The following is a 15,758-nucleotide window of genomic DNA, read 5'->3' as shown; positions in this document are numbered from 1 at the left end:
TACCACCTACTGCAGCGTCCCCTGTGTGAGACGTTGTGCCATCTACATCCTACCACCTACTGCCGCGTCCCCTGTGAGACGTTGTGCCATCTACATCCTACCACCTACTGCTGCGTCCCCTGTGTGAGACGTCCTGCCATCTACATCCTACCACCTACTGCCGCGTCCCCTGTGTGAGACGTTGTGCCATCTACATCCTACCACCTACTGCCGCGTCCCCTGTGAGACGTTGTGCCATCTACATCCTACCACCTACTGCTGCGTCCCCTGTGTGAGACGTTGTGCCATCTACATCCTACCACCTACTGCCGTGTCCCCTGTGTGAGACGTGGTGCCATCTACATCCTACCACCTACTGCCGCGTCCCCTGTGAGAGACGTTGTGCCATCTACATCCTACCACCTACTGCAGCGTCCCCTGTGTGAGACGTTGTGCCATCTACATCCTACCACCTACTGCAGCCTCCCCTGTGAGACGTCGTGCCATCTACATCCTACCACCTACTGCAGCGTCCCCTGTGTGAGACGTCGTGCCATCTACATCCTACCACCTACTGCAGCGTCCCCTGTGTGAGACGTCGTGCCATCTACATCCTACCACCTACTGCAGCGTCCCCTGTGTGAGACGTGGTGCCATCTACATCCTACCACCTACTGCCACGTCCCCTGTGTGAGACGTTGTGCCATCTACATCCTACCACCTACTGCAGCGTCCCCTGTGTGAGACGTGGTGCCATCTACATCCTACCACCTACTGCAGCGTCCCCTGTGTGAGACGTGGTGCCATCTACATCCTACCACCTACTGCAGCGTCCCCTGTGTGAGACGTTGTGCCATCTACATCCTACCACCTACTGCAGCGTCCCCTGTGTGAGACGTTGTGCCATCTACATCCTACCACCTACTGCAGCGTCCCGTGTGAGACGTGGTGCCATCTACATCCTACCACCTACTGCCACGTCCCGTGTGAGACGTTGTGCCATCTACATCCTACCACCTACTGCAGCGTCCCCTGTGTGAGACGTTGTGCCATCTACATCCTACCACCTACTGCAGCGTCCCCTGTGTGAGACGTTGTGCCATCTACATCCTACCACCTACTGCCGCGTCCCCTGTGTGAGACGTCCTGCCATCTACATCCTACCACCTACTGCTGCGTCCCCTGTGAGACGTTGTGCCATCTACATCCTACCACCTACTGCCACGTCCCCTGTGTGAGACGTCGTGCCATCTACATCCTACCACCTACTGCCACGTCCCCTGTGTGAGACGTGGTGCCATCTACATCCTACCACCTACTGCAGCGTCCCCTGTGTGAGACGTTGTGCCATCTACATCCTACCACCTACTGCCGCGTCCCCTGTGTGAGACGTCCTGCCATCTACATCCTACCACCTACTGCCGCGTCCCCTGTGAGACGTTGTGCCATCTACATCCTACCACCTACTGCAGCGTCCCCTGTGTGAGACGTTGTGCCATCTACATCCTACCACCTACTGCAGCGTCCCCTGTGTGAGACGTCCTGCCATCTACATCCTACCACCTACTGCCACGTCCCCTGTGAGACGTTGTGCCATCTACATCCTACCACCTACTGCCGCGTCCCCTGTGTGAGACGTTGTGCCATCTACATCCTACCACCTACTGCCGCGTCCCCTGTGAGACGTTGTGCCATCTACATCCTACCACCTACTGCTGCGTCCCCTGTGTGAGACGTTGTGCCATCTACATCCTACCACCTACTGCAGCGTCCCCTGTGTGAGACGTTGTGCCATCTACATCCTACCACCTACTGCCTCCCCTGTGTGAGACGTCCTGCCATCTACATCCTACCACCTACTGCCGCGTCCCCTTTGTGAGACGTCGTGCCATCTACATCCTACCACCTACTGCCACGTCCCCTGTGTGAGACGTCCTGCCATCTACATCCTACCACCTACTGCCGCGTCCCCTGTGAGACGTTGTGCCATCTACATCCTACCACCTACTGCAGCGTCCCCTGTGTGAGACGTTGTGCCATCTACATCCTACCACCTACTGCCGCGTCCCCTGTGAGACGTTGTGCCATCTACATCCTACCACCTACTGCCGCGTCCCCGGGGTGAGACGTCGTGCCATCTACATCCTACCACCTACTGCAGCGTCCCCTGTGTGAGACGTTGTGCCATCTACATCCTACCACCTACTGCAGCGTCCCCTGTGTGAGACGTCCTGCCATCTACATCCTACCACCTACTGCCGCGTCCCCTGTGTGAGACGTTGTGCCATCTACATCCTACCACCTACTGCCGCGTCCCCTGTGTGAGACGTCGTGCCATCTACATCCTACCACCTACTGCAGCGTCCCCTGTGTGAGACGTCGTGCCATCTACATCCTACCACCTACTGCAGCGTCCCGTGTGAGACGTCCTGCCATCTACATCCTACCACCTACTGCCACGTCCCCTGTGTGAGACGTCGTGCCATCTACATCCTACCACCTACTGCCACGTCCCCTGTGTGAGACGTCGTGCCATCTACATCCTACCACCTACTGCCACGTCCCCTGTGAGACGTTGTGCCATCTACATCCTACCACCTACTGCCGCGTCCCCTGTGAGACGTCGTGCCATCTACATCCTACCACCTACTGCAGCGTCCTCTGTGTGAGACGTCGTGCCATCTACATCCTACCACCTACTGCCTCCCCTGTGTGAGACGTCGTGCCATCTACATCCTACCACCTACTGCAGCGTCCCCTGTGTGAGACGTCGTGCCATCTACATCCTACCACCTACTGCAGCGTCCCCTGTGTGAGACGTCCTGCCATCTACATCCTACCACCTACTGCCGCGTCCCCTGTGTGAGACGTTGTGCCATCTACATCCTACCACCTACTGCAGCGTCCCCTGTGTGAGACGTTGTGCCATCTACATCCTACCACCTACTGCCGCGTCCCCTGTGTGAGACGTTGTGCCATCTACATCCTACCACCTACTGCCGCGTCCCCTGTGTGAGACGTCCTGCCATCTACATCCTACCACCTACTGCAGCGTCCCCTGTGTGAGACGTCGTGCCATCTACATCCTACCACCTACTGCCACGTCCCCTGTGTGAGACGTCGTGCCATCTACATCCTACCACCTACTGCAGCGTCCCCTGTGTGAGACGTTGTGCCATCTACATCCTACCACCTACTGCCACGTCCCCTGTGTGAGACGTCGTGCCATCTACATCCTACCACCTACTGCAGCGTCCCCTGTGTGAGACGTTGTGCCATCTACATCCTACCACCTACTGCAGCGTCCCCTGTGTGAGACGTTGTGCCATCTACATCCTACCACCTACTGCCACGTCCCCTGTGTGAGACGTTGTGCCATCTACATCCTACCACCTACTGCCGTGTCCCCTGTGTGAGACGTCGTGCCATCTACATCCTACCACCTACTGCTGCGTCCCCTGTGTGAGACGTTGTGCCATCTACATCCTACCACCTACTGCCACGTCCCCTGTGAGACGTTGTGCCATCTACATCCTACCACCTACTGCCGCGTCCCCTGTGAGACGTCGTGCCATCTACATCCTACCACCTACTGCCGCGTCCCCTGTGTGAGACGTCCTGCCATCTACATCCTACCACCTACTGCCTCCCCTGTGTGAGACGTCCTGCCATCTACATCCTACCATCTACTGCCGCGTCCCCTGTGTGAGACGTTGTGCCATCTACATCCTACCACCTACTGCCGCGTCCCCTGTGTGAGACGTTGTGCCATCTACATCCTACCACCTACTGCAGCGTCCCCGGGGTGAGACGTCCTGCCATCTACATCCTACCACCTACTGCGTCCCCTGTGAGACGTTGTGCCATCTACATCCTACCACCTACTGCAGCGTCCCCTGTGTGAGACGTTGTGCCATCTACATCCTACCACCTACTGCCGCGTCCCCTGTGTGAGACGTTGTGCCATCTACATCCTACCACCTACTGCAGCGTCCCCTGTGTGAGACGTTGTGCCATCTACATCCTACCACCTACTGCCACGTCCCCTGTGTGAGACGTTGTGCCATCTACATCCTACCACCTACTGCCGCGTCCCCTGTGTGAGACGTTGTGCCATCTACATCCTACCACCTACTGCAGCGTCCCCTGTGTGAGACGTTGTGCCATCTACATCCTACCACCTACTGCAGCGTCCCCTGTGTGAGACGTTGTGCCATCTACATCCTACCACCTACTGCCGTGTCCCCTGTGAGAGACGTTGTGCCATCTACATCCTACCACCTACTGCAGCGTCCCCTGTGTGAGACGTCGTGCCATCTACATCCTACCACCTACTGCTGCGTCCCCTGTGTGAGACGTTGTGCCATCTACATCCTACCACCTACTGCCGTGTCCCCTGTGTGAGACGTGGTGCCATCTACATCCTACCACCTACTGCCGTGTCCCCTGTGAGAGACGTTGTGCCATCTACATCCTACCACCTACTGCAGCGTCCCCTGTGTGAGACGTTGTGCCATCTACATCCTACCACCTACTGCAGCCTCCCCTGTGAGACGTCGTGCCATCTACATCCTACCACCTACTGCAGCGTCCCCTGTGTGAGACGTCGTGCCATCTACATCCTACCATCTACTGCAGCGTCCCCTGTGTGAGACGTGGTGCCATCTACATCCTACCACCTACTGCAGCGTCCCCTGTGTGAGACGTTGTGCCATCTACATCCTACCACCTACTGCAGCGTCCCCTGTGTGAGACGTCGTGCCATCTACATCCTACCACCTACTGCAGCGTCCCCTGTGTGAGACGTCGTGCCATCTACATCCTACCACCTACTGCAGCGTCCCCTGTGTGAGACGTTGTGCCATCTACATCCTACCACCTACTGCAGCGTCCCCTGTGTGAGACGTTGTGCCATCTACATCCTACCACCTACTGCCACGTCCCCTGTGTGAGACGTCGTGCCATCTACATCCTACCACCTACTGCCGCGTCCCCTGTGTGAGACGTCGTGCCATCTACATTCTACCACCTACTGCCGCGTCCCCGGGGTGAGACGTTGTGCCATCTACATCCTACCACCTACTGCAGCGTCCCCTGTGTGAGACGTCGTGCCATCTACATCCTACCACCTACTGCAGCGTCCCCTGTGTGAGACGTCCTGCCATCTACATCCTACCACCTACTGCAGCGTCCCCTGTGAGACGTTGTGCCATCTACATCCTACCACCTACTGCCGCGTCCCCTGTGTGAGACGTTGTGCCATCTACATCCTACCACCTACTGCCGCGTCCCCTGTGTGAGACGTTGTGCCATCTACATCCTACCACCTACTGCCTCCCCTGTGTGAGACGTTGTGCCATCTACATCCTACCACCTACTGCCTCCCCTGTGTGAGACGTGGTGCCATCTACATCCTACCACCTACTGCCACGTCCCCTGTGTGAGACGTTGTGCCATCTACATCCTACCACCTACTGCCACGTCCCCTGTGTGAGACGTCGTGCCATCTACATCCTACCACCTACTGCCGCGTCCCCTGTGTGAGACGTCGTGCCATCTACATCCTACCACCTACTGCCGCGTCCCCTGTGTGAGACGTTGTGCCATCTACATCCTACCACCTACTGCCTCCCCTGTGTGAGACGTTGTGCCATCTACATCCTACCACCTACTGCAGCGTCCCCTGTGTGAGACGTTGTGCCATCTACATCCTACCACCTACTGCAGCGTCCCCTGTGTGAGACGTCCTGCCATCTACATCCTACCACCTACTGCCGCGTCCCCTGTGAGACGTTGTGCCATCTACATCCTACCACCTACTGCCACGTCCCCTGTGTGAGACGTCGTGCCATCTACATCCTACCACCTACTGCAGCGTCCCCTGTGTGAGACGTTGTGCCATCTACATCCTACCACCTACTGCCACGTCCCCTGTGTGAGACGTCGTGCCATCTACATCCTACCACCTACTGCAGCGTCCCCTGTGTGAGACGTTGTGCCATCTACATCCTACCACCTACTGCAGCGTCCCCTGTGTGAGACGTTGTGCCATCTACATCCTACCACCTACTGCCACGTCCCCTGTGTGAGACGTTGTGCCATCTACATCCTACCACCTACTGCCGTGTCCCCTGTGTGAGACGTCGTGCCATCTACATCCTACCACCTACTGCTGCGTCCCCTGTGTGAGACGTTGTGCCATCTACATCCTACCACCTACTGCCACGTCCCCTGTGAGACGTTGTGCCATCTACATCCTACCACCTACTGCCGCGTCCCCTGTGAGACGTCGTGCCATCTACATCCTACCACCTACTGCCGCGTCCCCTGTGTGAGACGTCCTGCCATCTACATCCTACCACCTACTGCCTCCCCTGTGTGAGACGTCCTGCCATCTACATCCTACCATCTACTGCCGCGTCCCCTGTGTGAGACGTTGTGCCATCTACATCCTACCACCTACTGCCGCGTCCCCTGTGTGAGACGTTGTGCCATCTACATCCTACCACCTACTGCAGCGTCCCCGGGGTGAGACGTCCTGCCATCTACATCCTACCACCTACTGCGTCCCCTGTGAGACGTTGTGCCATCTACATCCTACCACCTACTGCAGCGTCCCCTGTGTGAGACGTTGTGCCATCTACATCCTACCACCTACTGCCGCGTCCCCTGTGTGAGACGTTGTGCCATCTACATCCTACCACCTACTGCAGCGTCCCCTGTGTGAGACGTTGTGCCATCTACATCCTACCACCTACTGCCACGTCCCCTGTGTGAGACGTTGTGCCATCTACATCCTACCACCTACTGCCGCGTCCCCTGTGTGAGACGTTGTGCCATCTACATCCTACCACCTACTGCAGCGTCCCCTGTGTGAGACGTTGTGCCATCTACATCCTACCACCTACTGCAGCGTCCCCTGTGTGAGACGTTGTGCCATCTACATCCTACCACCTACTGCCGTGTCCCCTGTGAGAGACGTTGTGCCATCTACATCCTACCACCTACTGCAGCGTCCCCTGTGTGAGACGTCGTGCCATCTACATCCTACCACCTACTGCTGCGTCCCCTGTGTGAGACGTTGTGCCATCTACATCCTACCACCTACTGCCGTGTCCCCTGTGTGAGACGTGGTGCCATCTACATCCTACCACCTACTGCCGTGTCCCCTGTGAGAGACGTTGTGCCATCTACATCCTACCACCTACTGCAGCGTCCCCTGTGTGAGACGTTGTGCCATCTACATCCTACCACCTACTGCAGCCTCCCCTGTGAGACGTCGTGCCATCTACATCCTACCACCTACTGCAGCGTCCCCTGTGTGAGACGTCGTGCCATCTACATCCTACCATCTACTGCAGCGTCCCCTGTGTGAGACGTGGTGCCATCTACATCCTACCACCTACTGCAGCGTCCCCTGTGTGAGACGTTGTGCCATCTACATCCTACCACCTACTGCAGCGTCCCCTGTGTGAGACGTCGTGCCATCTACATCCTACCACCTACTGCAGCGTCCCCTGTGTGAGACGTCGTGCCATCTACATCCTACCACCTACTGCAGCGTCCCCTGTGTGAGACGTTGTGCCATCTACATCCTACCACCTACTGCAGCGTCCCCTGTGTGAGACGTTGTGCCATCTACATCCTACCACCTACTGCCACGTCCCCTGTGTGAGACGTCGTGCCATCTACATCCTACCACCTACTGCCGCGTCCCCTGTGTGAGACGTCGTGCCATCTACATTCTACCACCTACTGCCGCGTCCCCGGGGTGAGACGTTGTGCCATCTACATCCTACCACCTACTGCAGCGTCCCCTGTGTGAGACGTCGTGCCATCTACATCCTACCACCTACTGCAGCGTCCCCTGTGTGAGACGTCCTGCCATCTACATCCTACCACCTACTGCAGCGTCCCCTGTGAGACGTTGTGCCATCTACATCCTACCACCTACTGCCGCGTCCCCTGTGTGAGACGTTGTGCCATCTACATCCTACCACCTACTGCCGCGTCCCCTGTGTGAGACGTTGTGCCATCTACATCCTACCACCTACTGCCTCCCCTGTGTGAGACGTTGTGCCATCTACATCCTACCACCTACTGCCTCCCCTGTGTGAGACGTGGTGCCATCTACATCCTACCACCTACTGCCACGTCCCCTGTGTGAGACGTTGTGCCATCTACATCCTACCACCTACTGCCACGTCCCCTGTGTGAGACGTCGTGCCATCTACATCCTACCACCTACTGCCGCGTCCCCTGTGTGAGACGTCGTGCCATCTACATCCTACCACCTACTGCCGCGTCCCCTGTGTGAGACGTTGTGCCATCTACATCCTACCACCTACTGCCTCCCCTGTGTGAGACGTTGTGCCATCTACATCCTACCACCTACTGCAGCGTCCCCTGTGTGAGACGTTGTGCCATCTACATCCTACCACCTACTGCAGTGTCCCCTGTGTGAGACGTCCTGCCATCTACATCCTACCACCTACTGCCGCGTCCCCTGTGAGACGTTGTGCCATCTACATCCTACCACCTACTGCCTCCCCTGTGTGAGACGTTGTGCCATCTACATCCTACCACCTACTGCAGCGTCCCCTGTGTGAGACGTTGTGTCATCTACATCCTACCACCTACTGCAGCGTCCCCTGTGTGAGACGTTGTGCCATCTACATCCTACCACCTACTGCCGTGTCCCCTGTGTGAGACGTTGTGCCATCTACATCCTACCACCTACTGCCACGTCCCCTGTGTGAGACGTTGTGCCATCTACATCCTACCACCTACTGCAGCGTCCCCTGTGAGAGACGTTGTGCCATCTACATCCTACCACCTACTGCAGCGTCCCCTGTGTGAGACGTGGTGCCATCTACATCCTACCACCTACTGCCACGTCCCCTGTGTGAGACGTCGTGCCATCTACATCCTACCACCTACTGCCGCGTCCCCTGTGTGAGACGTCCTGCCATCTACATCCTACCACCTACTGCCACGTCCCGTGTGAGACGTCGTGCCATCTACATCCTACCACCTACTGCAGCGTCCCCTGTGTGAGACGTCGTGCCATCTACATCCTACCACCTACTGCCACGTCCCCTGTGTGAGACGTCCTGCCATCTACATCCTACCACCTACTGCCGCGTCCCCTGTGTGAGACGTCCTGCCATCTACATCCTACCACCTACTGCAGCGTCCCCTGTGTGAGACGTCCTGCCATCTACATCCTACCACCTACTGCCGCGTCCCCTGTGTGAGACGTCGTGCCATCTACATCCTACCACCTACTGCCTCCCCTGTGTGAGACGTTGTGCCATCTACATCCTACCACCTACTGCAGCGTCCCCTGTGAGACGTTGTGCCATCTACATCCTACCACCTACTGCCTCCCCTGTGTGAGACGTTGTGCCATCTACATCCTACCACCTACTGCAGCGTCCCCTGTGAGACGTTGTGCCATCTACATCCTACCACCTACTGCAGCGTCCCCTGTGTGAGACGTTGTGCCATCTACATCCTACCACCTACTGCCACGTCCCCTGTGTGAGACGTTGTGCCATCTACATCCTACCACCTACTGCAGCGTCCCCTGTGTGAGACGACCTGCCATCTACATCCTACCACCTACTGCCACGTCCCCTGTGTGAGACGTTGTGCCATCTACATCCTACCACCTACTGCAGCGTCCCCTGTGTGAGACGTGGTGCCATCTACATCCTACCACCTACTGCCGTGTCCCCGGTGTGAGACGTTGTGCCATCTACATCCTACCACCTACTGCCTCCCCTGTGTGAGACGTCGTGCCATCTACATCCTACCACCTACTGCAGCGTCCCCTGTGTGAGACGTCCTGCCATCTACATCCTACCACCTACTGCCGCGTCCCCTGTGTGAGACGTTGTGCCATCTACATCCTACCACCTACTGCCGCGTCCCCTGTGTGAGACGTCGTGCCATCTACATCCTACCACCTACTGCCGCGTCCCCTGTGTGAGACGTCGTGCCATCTACATCCTACCACCTACTGCCTCCCCTGTGTGAGACGTTGTACCATCTACATCCTACCATCTACTGCCGCGTCCCCTGTGTGAGACGTCCTGCCATCTACATCCTACCACCTACTGCAGCGTCCCCTGTGTGAGACGTTGTGCCATCTACATCCTACCACCTACTGCCACGTCCCCTGTGTGAGACGTCGTGCCATCTACATCCTACCATCTACTGCCGCGTCCCCTGTGTGAGACGTCCTGCCATCTACATCCTACCACCTACTGCAGCGTCCCCTGTGTGAGACGTTGTGCCATCTACATCCTACCACCTACTGCAGCGTCCCCTGTGTGAGACGTTGTGCCATCTACATCCTACCACCTACTGCGGCGTCTCCGGTGTGAGACGTTGTGCCATCTACATCCTACCACCTACTGCCGCGTCCCCTGTGTGAGACGTTGTGCCATCTACATCCTACCACCTACTGCCACGTCCCCTGTGTGAGACGTCGTGCCATCTACATCCTACCACCTACTGCCTCCCCTGTGTGAGACGTCCTGCCATCTACATCCTACCACCTACTGCCGTGTCCCCTGTGAGACGTGGTGCCATCTACATCCTACCACCTACTGCCTCCCCTGTGTGAGACGTCCTGCCATCTACATCCTACCACCTACTGCCGCGTCCCCTGTGTGAGACGTCCTGCCATCTACATCCTACCACCTACTGCAGCGTCCCCTGTGTGAGACGTTGTGCCATCTACATCCTACCACCTACTGCCGTGTCCCCTGTGTGAGACGTTGTGCCATCTACATCCTACCACCTACTGCCACGTCCCCTGTGTGAGACGTCCTGCCATCTACATCCTACCACCTACTGCCTCCCCTGTGTGAGACGTTGTGCCATCTACATCCTACCACCTACTGCAGCGTCCCCTGTGTGAGACGTCGTGCCATCTACATCCTACCACCTACTGCAGCGTCCCCTGTGTGAGACGTCCTGCCATCTACATCCTACCACCTACTGCAGCGTCCCCTGTGTGAGACGTTGTGCCATCTACATCCTACCACCTACTGCCACGTCCCCTGTGTGAGACGTTGTGCCATCTACATCCTACCACCTACTGCCGCGTCCCCTGTGTGAGACGTCCTGCCATCTACATCCTACCACCTACTGCCACGTCCCCTGTGTGAGACGTTGTGCCATCTACATCCTACCACCTACTGCAGCGTCCCCTGTGTGAGACGTCGTGCCATCTACATCCTACCACCTACTGCCGCGTCCCCTGTGTGAGACGTTGTGCCATCTACATCCTACCACCTACTGCAGCGTCCCCTGTGTGAGACGTGGTGCCATCTACATCCTACCACCTACTGCAGCGTCCCCTGTGTGAGACGTCGTGCCATCTACATCCTACCACCTACTGCCGCGTCCCCTGTGTGAGACGTTGTGCCATCTACATCCTACCACCTACTGCAGCGTCCCCTGTGTGAGACGTGGTGCCATCTACATCCTACCACCTACTGCCACGTCCCCTGTGTGAGACGTCGTGCCATCTACATCCTACCACCTACTGCCGCGTCCCCTGTGTGAGACGTCCTGCCATCTACATCCTACCACCTACTGCCACGTCGTGTGAGACGTCGTGCCATCTACATCCTACCACCTACTGCCGCGTCCCCTGTGTGAGACGTCGTGCCATCTACATCCTACCACCTACTGCAGCGTCCCCTGTGTGAGACGTCCTGCCATCTACATCCTACCACCTACTGCCGCGTCCCCTGTGTGAGACGTCCTGCCATCTACATCCTACCACCTACTGCAGCGTCCCCTGTGTGAGACGTCCTGCCATCTACATCCTACCATCTACTGCAGCCTCCCCTGTGTGAGACGTCGTGCCATCTACATCCTACCACCTACTGCCTCCCCTGTGTGAGACGTTGTGCCATCTACATCCTACCACCTACTGCAGCGTCCCCTGTGTGAGACGTTGTGCCATCTACATCCTACCACCTACTGCCGCGTCCCCTGTGTGAGACGTCCTGCCATCTACATCCTACCACCTACTGCCGCGTCCCCTGTGTGAGACGTTGTGCCATCTACATCCTACCACCTACTGCCGTGTCCCCTGTGTGAGACGTTGTGCCATCTACATCCTACCACCTACTGCCACGTCCCCTGTGTGAGACGTTGTGCCATCTACATCCTACCCCCGACTGCCACGTCCCCTGTGTGAGACGTCGGTGTCGTTTTCCTGCTGGGACGTTTCCCTGCTCCTGTGGATATTCCCTGTGTGATCACCGCTTCCGTGCGGTCAAGTTCCCTGTCGGCACCTTTGACTGGTGAGGCTCTTGACTACCTGAACATTTCCGTGATGTCCTGGATGTTTTTTCGATCACCCTTACAAGGGCCAGCGCTGCATTTTTTGTTGTTCATGGACTCTAGTGTATTTCACCCTTAAAGGGTCAGTGCTCCCTTTTTTCCCTGTGAAATAAATAATGCCCTGTTTTTGGCTAACTCTCATACTGTACCTGTCTTGTGTTGTGCTATTGGGGTCGCTATACAAACCATAACAGACTCTTATACCTGCAACATTTTCAGGCCCACCAGCTTGAAGCCTCGCTGCTCAAATCGCTCAATGATTTTCCCCACGAGACGTCGCTGAACTCCATCTGGCTTCACAGCGACCAGAGTCCTCTCACTGGTATAACCTGCAGGAGGGAGAGAGAGAGAGAGAGAGAGAGAGAATAATTTTCTATAGGCTTGCCGTGGTAGTCAGTGATACTGGTGTCATTCTGTGTTCAGTCATCCACTGAGTAAATTAATTGCCTACTGCCCCCTTAACAACTTAGACTTGTTAAGTTTCAGTTTCACTTGTAGAGAGGATTTAACTGCACGTGAAGCCGAGAGTAGACTGAAGACTAGAGAACAGATGACATGTTACACCCCTTCCTGACAGGCAGCGACGCGAGCGAGCGTGATTGCGAAAATGATTAAAATGTATTCGTTTCAATCCTGACCTGCCGCGAGCGACAGCGAACTGAGCAGCGATGTCGTCCACCCCTCAGATATTCGCTCGCTGTGTCTCTAGTTGAGCGATTACGCGGCCGAGTCCCGCCCCTAAACACTTTTTATTGGTCAAGAATCGCAGGCCCCCCCCCACGTGTGCTTCCAGGTAACACACACACACACACACACAGACACACTCGGACACGCGTCGCCTCATATCAGGACAGCGCGATTTCGTCTCCAGTTCGCTCGGTCCAACTTGGTGTGTGTCTTTCCATTCGTTAACATTATTGGGCGAACAAGAAAACGAAAGAAAACTGTAAAATTGTAATGACCCTGCTGTGTTACAAACAGGATATAATTCATTCATGGTTAGGGACACCCGACACCTGTAGTAAGGGGAGGGGAGGAGGGGAGGAGGGGAGGAGGGGAGGAGGGGAGGAGGGGAGACACAGCCTGCAGTGCAGAGGGGCAGTGTGCGTTGTTATTTGTTCTGTCCGATTGTCATCGTGCGTGCGTTTACAAGCTTCAACGTTTTATTCATCATCTAAATTTGGCAATACAAGCTTAATATTCAACGTTAAAGCCAGTGTAAAGTAAAGATATTGAGCATAGATTTGTAAAATGTGCAACCCTAGTTTCACCTAGTGGCAAGTACCGCACCGCGGGAGAACACACCCCTACTGAACAGTGATATATTTTTTACTATTGTCATTTATAAAATCAAACTTCATATATTTAACCCTTTCACTACCTCACTACAGAAGGTTAACCCTTTCACTACCATACCACAGACGGTTAACCCTTTCACTACCACACTACAGGTTAACCTTTCACTACATCAGACAGGATGGTTACAGCTCTCTGTTAATACACCTATCAGGATGGTTACAGCTCTGTTAATACACCTATCAGGACGGTTACAGCTCTCTGTTAATACACCTATCAGGACGGTTACAGCTCTCTGTTAATACACCTATCAGGATGGTTACAGCTCTGTTAATACACCTATCAGGATGGTTACAGCTCTGTTAATACACCTATCAGGATGGTTACAGCTCTGTTAATACACCTATCAGGATGGTTACAGCTCTGTTAATACACCTATCAGGATGGTTACAGCTCTCTGTTAATACACCTATCAGGATGGTTACAGCTCTGTTAATACACCTATCAGGATGGTTACAGCTCTCTGTTAATACACCTATCAGGATGGTTACAGCTCTCTGTTAATACACCTATCAGGATGGTTACAGCTCTGTTAATACACCTATCAGGATGGTTACAGCTCTCTGTTAATACACCTATCAGGATGGTTACAGCTCTCTGTTAATACACCTATCAGGATGGTTACAGCTCTCTGTTAATACACCTATCAGGATGGTTACAGCTCTCTGTTAATACACCTATCAGGATGGTTACAGCTCTGTTAATACACCTATCAGGATGGTTACAGCTCTCTGTTAATACACCTATCAGGATGGTTACAGCTCTGTTAATACACCTATCAGGATGGTTACAGCTCTCTGTTAATACACCTATCAGGATGGTTACAGCTCTGTTAATACACCTATCAGGATGGTTACAGCTCTGTTAATACACCTATCAGGATGGTTACAGCTCTCTGTTAATACACCTATCAGGATGGTTACAGCTCTGTTAATACACCTATCAGGATGGTTACAGCTCTCTGTTAATACACCTATCAGGATGGTTACAGCTCTGTTAATACACCTATCAGGATGGTTACAGCTCTGTTAATACACCTATCAGGATGGTTACAGCTCTCTGTTAATACACCTATCAGGATGGTTACAGCTCTGTTAATACACCTATCAGGATGGTTACAGCTCTGTTAATACACCTATCAGGATGGTTACAGCTCTCTGTTAATACACCTATCAGGATGGTTACAGCTCTGTTAATACACCTATCAGGATGGTTACAGCTCTGTTAATACACCTATCAGGATGGTTACAGCTCTCTGTTAATACACCTATCAGGATGGTTACAGCTCTCTGTTAATACACCTATCAGGATGGTTACAGCTCTCTGTTAATACACCTATCAGGATGGTTACAGCTCTGTTAATACACCTATCAGGATGGTTACAGCTCTGTTAATACACCTATCAGGATGGTTACAGCTCTCTGTTAATACACCTATCAGGATGGTTACAGCTCTCTGTTAATACACCTATCAGGATGGTTACAGCTCTGTTAATACACCTATCAGGATGGTTACAGCTCTGTTAATACACCTATCAGGATGGTTACAGCTCTCTGTTAATACACCTATCAGGATGGTTACAGCTCTGTTAATACACCTATCAGGATGGTTACAGCTCTCTGTTAATACACCTATCAGGATGGTTACAGCTCTCTGTTAATACACCTATCAGGATGGTTACAGCTCTCTGTTAATACACCTATCAGGATGGTTACAGCTCTCTGTTAATACACCTATCAGGATGGTTACAGCTCTGTTAATACACCTATCAGGATGGTTACAGCTCTGTTAATACACCTATCAGGACGGTTACAGCTCTCTGTTAATACACCTATCAGGATGGTTACAGCTCTCTGTTAATACACCTATCAGTATGGTTACAGCTCTCTGTTAATACACCTATCAGGATGGTTACAGCTCTCTGTTAATACACCTATCAGGATGGTTACAGCTCTGTTAATACACCTATCAGGATGGTTACAGCTCTGTTAATACACCTATCAGGATGGTTACAGCTCTGTTAATACACCTATCAGGATGGTTACAGCTCTCTG

General features: G+C 54.4%; 1 protein-coding gene across 1 annotated transcript in view; it reads right to left on the bottom strand.

Annotated features, from left to right (window-relative positions):
* The window catches only part of nme4 (NME/NM23 nucleoside diphosphate kinase 4), a gene marked incomplete at both ends in the record, with an annotated part of 69,244 nt that overhangs the window by 41,741 nt on the left and 11,745 nt on the right, over positions 1-15,758 (bottom strand). The window contains one exon of the mRNA XM_084326011.1: positions 12,553-12,677. Within this exon, the coding sequence (XP_084182137.1) occupies positions 12,553-12,677 (125 nt within the window). The remainder of the gene's footprint in view (positions 1-12,552; positions 12,678-15,758) is intronic.

The sequence above is a fragment of the Notolepis coatsorum genome, assembly GCF_963971535.1.
Source record: "Notolepis coatsorum genome assembly, chromosome: 12".
In the NCBI taxonomy this organism is placed as follows: domain Eukaryota; kingdom Metazoa; phylum Chordata; class Actinopteri; order Aulopiformes; family Paralepididae; genus Notolepis; species Notolepis coatsorum.
The sequence above is the reverse complement of the archived record's forward strand: the minus strand, read 5'-3'. Positions and strand labels throughout refer to the sequence as shown.